The sequence below is a fragment of the Penaeus japonicus genome, unplaced genomic scaffold, assembly GCF_977035675.1.
Source record: "Penaeus japonicus unplaced genomic scaffold, GWHDUDI00000001_assembly GWHDUDI00000022, whole genome shotgun sequence".
Lineage (NCBI taxonomy): Eukaryota > Metazoa > Arthropoda > Malacostraca > Decapoda > Penaeidae > Penaeus > Penaeus japonicus.
The window spans coordinates 18,866,013-18,873,512 of NW_028234424.1; the positions used below are offsets into that span (position 1 = coordinate 18,866,013).

General features: G+C 37.2%; 1 protein-coding gene across 1 annotated transcript in view; it reads right to left on the reverse strand.

The window, feature by feature from the left end:
* The window catches only part of LOC122246330 (uncharacterized), a 1,971-nt gene extending 1,710 nt beyond the window's left edge, over positions 1 to 261 (reverse strand). Inside the window, exon 1 of the mRNA XM_043004857.2 lies at positions 72 to 261. Coding sequence (XP_042860791.1) covers positions 72 to 149 — 78 coding nt within the window. The 5' untranslated portion in view covers positions 150 to 261. The remainder of the gene's footprint in view (positions 1 to 71) is intronic.
* Positions 262 to 7,500: the final 7,239 nt, after the last annotated feature.

The following is a 7,500-nucleotide window of genomic DNA, read 5'->3' on the forward strand; positions in this document are numbered from 1 at the left end:
CTGACAGATTGAGTAACGATCACAAACCAGCTGCTTCAGGTCACAGCGAAAGAACCAGTCCTTGTGCTTACCTCGTTAAAGTCGGAGAGGCTTGAAGAAGCAGTGGGAAGTTGGCTGTATTGGGCGGGTCGCTCCGTTGCTAACTCCATCCTAGTGAGTGAACAGTCTATCTACCGTCACTGATAGGATGTCCTTGCGAAGGATTCACGGAACACGATTGCCAGAGCTGGTTTAGGATACGTCCTTTGGGGAGCGAGTGTGGGAGATGACTGACTTGTGCCTTCCACACCTGATGCTTCGTGCGTTCTACCTGTCGCACCCGTTGCCAAGTACCGCCGAACGCATTGTCGATTGTGATTGCTTTTTACAGGTTTTAGGTTTATTAAAGACTATGTATTTCATATGTTATGATTCAACGTAAATCATGTTTATCTATTTCTAATATGAAAATTTGAAATAAATATACATGTGTTTTACAAATATATATTAAAGTAATAATTCTTCAGCTCCATCCGACCATGACATCACTGTCAGCCAATCGCAGCTCGTCTCGGCGACGTCAACCAATCACAGTACGACGTGGGCGGAGCCAGAATCACAGAATCGCCTCTGGTGTTCTCAATGAAAGGAAAGCCTTGTGTTTTCCATTTTAGGAATGTAATGTCATTAAAAAACATTTTAGTGGCCAAGACTAATCCAATAGCCTTACTCTGCTACAGAACAGTAGTGGAACACATTTTTTTATTGATGTGACTGACCTCAGACACGCCAAATTTTCGGGGGATGTTGGGCACCAAGTGTTGCTCGATGGACTTTTGTGTTAAAGTGAAAATTGGCTTAACTATTTAGTGATTAAGATGAAAATATTGAGAAAAATAGAAGCTGATGTAAATATCAATTTATGAGTTGTCCTCATCAATTTAAGACTAAAAGACTAGATCGCATTTCAAAATTTAAACTATAGTCTTTTGTTCAATGGAAAAACATGTGTTTTTACAAATATTCATTGATCATACGTTTATATCTATATTTTAATTTAGAATTATCGACAGTGTATCTTTAACGTTACATTGATAGGAATGGAGGAAATATTGTTAAAATAATTCTTACAATCATCATAAAAATTGCAAACCTTTACTCGATCACCATCAGCATCATCATTACCGTAAAGCTAATTACAGTTATAATAATGGTGATATTAATAGGTTATACGTGGCGTCATGTCCCAATTTTTTTCATCGTGTATCAATTAAAATAATCATAAAAAAGTTGTAGATTTCAACGGAAATCTTGAAACTCTACGGGCGTAGACCTCCGCATTACGGATGATTATCGATTTTTCCTCCCTCATTTTCTCCTCTTCCGGTTCCTCCTCCTCCTATTATCTGTCATTATCATTGTTACTACCATTACTTCATGAATAATGTTATTGGCTCTATCATATGTCATCACCATCACCACCGTTATTATCATCGTTTTCATTTTTCCGTTGTCATTATTATCATCATTATCACCATCATTATTTTTGTCATTATCATCATTGTCATCATTATGGTTATTACTATCATTATCATTGACATAAGTTTAAAATTTCAGCATAACCTTGATCATCATCATTATCATCATCCTCATTATATTCTATCATATATATTATCATCATTCTTATAAAAGAGAGCATTAGCAGAAAGAGAGAGAGAGAAAGTAAAAGAACAAGCATGAAAGAAAATAAACAAATAATAAAACTTTATGCATAAAATATTTCTAAAATGATGTATCATTTCCATTTTTTTTTCGTTTATCTTTCATCATTTGTCTCTCTCTCTCTCTCTTTTCTTGTTTCCATTTTTGTCATCTCAGGTTGAAGCAAACACACCTTCAGGGGTTAGGGTCTTGACCTCCGCTTTAAGGCGAGGCCGGAGAGTGACCTAGATTTGGCTGGGTCAGAAGGCGACCTATTTTTTATTTTATATATATATATATATATATATATATATATATATATATATATGTATATATATATACACACACATAGATAATATATATATATATATATATATATATATATATATATATATATATATATAGATATATATGTTGTGTGTGTGTGTGTGTCTGTGTGTGTGTGTGTGTGTGTCTGTGTGTGTATGTGTGTGTATATGTGTGGTGTGTGTGGTGTGTGTGTATATATATATATATATATATATATATATATATATATATATATATATATATATATATATAATATATATATATATATATATATATATATATATATATATATATATATAATATATATATATATATGTGTGTGTGTGTGTGTGTGTGTGGTGTGTGTGTGTTATATATATATATATATATATATATATATATATATATATATATATATATATATATATATATAATATATATATATATACATATATACATGTATATACATGTATGTATGTACGTATGTATGTCAACCAGACACAGTAGCTTCTTTGTGCGTCCGAGCGCGAAAAGCCCATAATTTGCACTCGACAAAGGGGAATATTCGACAAACACGGAGGCTCAAAGTCGCCCACCTGATGTTGATACAAACACATCCAAATCGACGATTCATCACCACAAAAGATACAGATTCCTAATATTAGTGTTTATTCTCTCCTTTCTTGTCTCCTCCCCGCGCACCTGACGCCCGATGCCCAAACAAAGGGGCAAACACCAAACACGAAGAAGTAAGAGAGCAAGCGTAGAGGTCGCCGGGACACCTGAACGCCCAGGTGTGGGAGAGGGAGAGGGGAGAGAGGGAAAGGGAGATAGAGGGGGGAGAGAGGGAAAGGGAGATAGAGGGGGGAGAGAGGGAAAGGGAGATAGAGGGGGGAGAGAGGGAAAGGGAGATAGAGGGGGGAGAAAGGGAAAGGGAGATAGAGATAGAGGGGGGAGAGAGGGAAAGGGAGATAGAGAGATGTTAGAGAGGGAAAGGGAGATAGAGATAGAGGGGGGAGAGAGGGAAAGGGAGATAGAGAGATGTTAGAGAGGTAAAGGGAGATAGAGATAGAGAGAGGGGGAGAAAGGGAAATGGAGATAAAGATAGAGAGGGGGAGAAAGGGAAAAGGAGATATATAGAGAGAAGGAGAGCGAAGGAGGAGGAGACAGAGATTGAAAGGGAGATTGAGGGAGAAGGGAAAAGAAAGGGAGAGGGAAGGAGCGAGACGGAGAGTGATAGAAGGATTGAAAAAATGAGGTAGGGGAAAGGAGATAGAGATGGAGAGGGAGAGAGAAAGGAAAATGAGAAAGAGGGAGATAGACAATGAGCCGGAAAAGATAGAATGAGACAGAGAGAGAAAAAAAGAGAGAGGTGAAAAGGACACAGACTGGAAGGTAGAGAGAAATAAAGAGATAATCAATGAGGATAGAGAAAAAGCAAAAGAACTATCATACTTCTATCGTATTTGATGTAAAACCCCTTCTTTTCGAAAACTCAATAAAATCATTAGTCTCGTTTGAGGTTCATGAGAATTTTTGAAAAATTAAGGACTACCAACTGCCTTTTGTGTCGAGTATCTGTTTTTTTTCTTCTTCTTCTTCTTCTTCTTCTTTTTGTCATTATTATTTTTTTCGTTTATCTTGCTCTTCATCTCATCTCAGTAACTTTTTTTTCAGATAGAATTCTAGATGTTTTTGTGATGGGCTCTTGCTTAATCCCTCTCTGTATGTGTAATATGTAGCTCTTAAAAGACCATCTTTCAATTTGTTAAATCTTTTGATGAGTTGTAAAATTTGGGGCTGTGTCGATATTTATAAATAGTAAATATGGTGATGATTGTGATAACGGAGCGTGCCCTTTAAGGGATATAGTTGTTATGATGAATAATGATAGATTGTATATTATTGTGAATTTGTGTGATTTTTTGTTATATTATCCTCATTATCATCATCATCATCATTATTTTGATTATTGTTATTGCCACTACTATTATTATCATTATCATGATGGTATCCATTATCATCACTATAAGTATCATTACTATTATTAGCTTTGATATAATAATAATGATAATAATAATAATGATGATGATGAAGATGATAATAATGATAATGATAATAATAATAATAATGATGATGATAATAATAATAATGATAATAATAATAATATTGATGATAATAATAGTTATATTGATAATAATGATAATAATGATAATAATAATAATAATAATAATAATAATAATAATAATAATAATAATAATAATAATAATAACAACAACAACAATGATAATAATAAAGCTATTAATGATTAATGATAATGATACCAGGATTATTGTGATATTGATAATGATAATAACACTGATGGTAATTTTAAAAGATGAGAGTATAATCATAAAAATAATGATAATAATATTAAAATAATGCTAGCATTTCTACTGATAATAGTAATAAAGCTAGATATGATAATGATAGTAATAATAACAACAACAATTATGAAAATAACAATAACAATTATAGATAACCTTCGCAAATTATTTCTCCAGAAAATGGTCGGTTATTCAGCAAAATCCGGCGGGAATGAACCTACCTTGAGGGCAACTAAAAACCTGCCAAGTGTGTTGTTTTTCGTGCCAACAGCCGACGACAGATTAAAAATGACTCATATTGGAAAGTAAAGATGTTGCGGGTCTTTAATTTAGTCGTTTTGTTTGTTTAACCTTCTTTTTTACTATCATTATTATTGATTTTCTTCTTTTTTCGTTTACCACCTTCTTAGGTTGTTTCCTTTTGTTTTTGTTTTATTCGTGTCCTTTGTTTTGTTCACACTAGTTTACGTGTTTTTTTCTGTGTTTTTTCGTATTCTTTCCCCTTCGCTCCTCTTTCTCTTCCCCTTACTTTCATGTTTTTCTTTTTCCTTCTTTCCTGTTTCCCTTTCGCTTTCTCTCTTTCTCTTCCTTTCCTCCTCTTTCTTTCCTCTCTCACTTTCTATCTCTTTTTCTTTCTGTCCTTTTCCGCACTATCTTTCTTTATTCTTTTTTTTTCTTTTTCTTTTTCTATCTCTCTTCCTTCTTTCTCTTTCTTTCCTCTTCAGCTTTCTCATTCTCCTTCTTTTTCTTTCTCCTCCTCTCTCTCTTTTTCTCTTCCTAGCCTCGTCCTCTCTCTCCCTCTCTCTTCCTAGCCTCTTCCTCTCTCTCTCTTTCTCACTCTCTTGCCTCTTCCTATCCCTTTTTTTTTTACAGTCCTCTTCCTCTTCTTCTAAACTCTACGGGTGAATGGAATCAGACGCCTTTCCATCGAGTCTCAAGATTAAGTCGATTATGATTCCGGTTTATCCCCTTATTGCTTATCTCTTATCCTTTTACCCATTCTTGTACTTATACTTGTCGTTTATCCTTTTCCTAGTCGCTTCGTCTAATTCTTGTGAACTTTTCGGGGGGGAGGGGGGGGTCGTCTCAGGGTCTTCTTTTCCTTTGTCTTTTTCCTCCTCCTTCTTCTCCTCTCCTTCTTCTTCTCCTCTCATTCTTCCCCTATATCTCCTATTTCTTCTCTTCTTTTTCTTCCTCCCCCCCCTCCTCCCCTTTCCTCATTCATCCTTCCTCTTCTTTTTCATTACTCCTTCACTTCCTTCACTCCCTCCTCCTTCCCTTCCTCCTCCTCCATCCCTTCTTCTTCCTTCTACCTCTCCTTGTCCATTTTTCCTCCTCCCTCCTCCCTCCTCCCCATCCTCATCCGTTCTTCCCCCCTCATCCTTCTCCTCCTCTTCCCCTTTCCCCCCTTACCTCCATCCCGCCTCTACCCCCCCACCCCCTTCCCCCCGCCAACCGCCCCTTCCCCCAGATACCGAATTAAAAGAAACAATCCCGTAAGTCTCAGCACCGCAACCCCCCTCTTCCCCCCTCTCCCCCCTTCGCTTCATCGGGGCCAATTACCACGGCGGCCGCTACCTGTTCTTCCCCATCACCCTCCCCCCCTCCCCCTTCCCTCTCTGACGTCTGAACCGCCTATCAAGGAACTCTCTTTACTTCTTTCAATTCATTTCAATTCTCTCTCTCTCTCTCTCTCTCTCTCTCTCTCTCTCTCTCTCTCTCTCTCTCTCTCTCTCTCTCCCTCTCTCCTCTCCCTCTCTCTCCTCTCTCTCTCCCTCTCTCTCTCTTTTCTTTTAGCTTCTCTCTTTATTTTCCTTTGGTTCTGACTCTCGCTCTCTCTTTTTCTCTTTCTCCCTTTTTTCCATTTGGTTCTGTCTCTTTCTCTCTCTCTATCCCTCTCTTTCCCTCTCTATATGTACGCGTATAAGTATTGTATGAATCCGCGTACGCCTGACTTTTCGTGTGCGTCCCGTGGCGTGAGCGTGCTACGTCGAGCGATCGTGCCGGAGTGCGAGTGGCGCGGCTTATCGTCCGGCGAAGAGCTGGGTTCTCGGCCGCACTCGAGAGCCCACCAGCGCCGTCGCCGAAGTCCGGGTCGAGTGTTTACATCTTCGGCGAGAATGTCACGATCTTGTAAGTAAATCGTAATTCCTTAAGATTCATAAGTGCGAGGAGAAGGTGTGGGCGTGCGGAGGATAAGCGACTGGATTCTATGTTGGATGACGAAACCATATTTATTCTTAGTCTTCTTTTTCTTCCCCCTTTTCTTCTTTCTTCTTGTTCTTCTTTTATTTTCTATTCTTTTCTTCTTCTCTTTTCTTTTCTTTTCTTTTCTTCTCTTCTCTTTTTTTCTCTTTTCTTCTTCTTCTTCTTTATTTCTCTTATTCTTGTTCGTGTTTTTCCTTTCCTTCATTTATATCCTTTCTTTCATTCTTTTCTCCTCTTTTTTTCTGTTTCTTTTACTTTTTATTCTTCTTTTTAGCTTTCCTCCTTTTCTTCTTCTTCTTCCTCTTCTTTATTTTACTTACTTTTCTTCTCTTTCTTCTTCCTCTTCCTCCTCCTCCTCCTCCTCCTTATTCATCTAACTCCTCTTTCCTTTTCTTCTTATCTTGTTCTTCATAGCCAAGGCATTCTAACAAGTTACTCCGTACGTGCAGCAAATTTTTATGCCTCTGATATAGATCTCATCCTGGCATCTTGTTGCTAAGATGCTGTTCCGTTCTTCAGATTCACACGCTGTTGATACTGCTAATGATGTTAGTGGATGCGTTATGAGTAGAGAGAATGATTATCATATCATTAGTAGTAGTGTTATTTGTATTCGCAATTTCATCACTATCACTATATTGGTTGAAGTATTATGATTTTCACCACTCTTATCTTCATCATCAATGTCATTATCATAATGAGTAGCAGTTATAGTAGTAACAGCAAAATATGCGTTATCATTATCGTTATTCTTTTGTTTTACTTTTGGTATGACAACCGTCCTTACATGAACGGAAAATGAAACCTTTTTTCTCTCTCTTTCCCTCTCTCTCTCTCTCTCTCTCTCTCTCTCTCTCTCTCTCTCTCTCTCTCTCTCTCTCTCTCTCTCTCTCTCTCTCTCTTCTCTCTCTTTCTTTCTCTCTCTCTCTCTCTCTCTCTCTCTCTCTCTCTCTCTCTC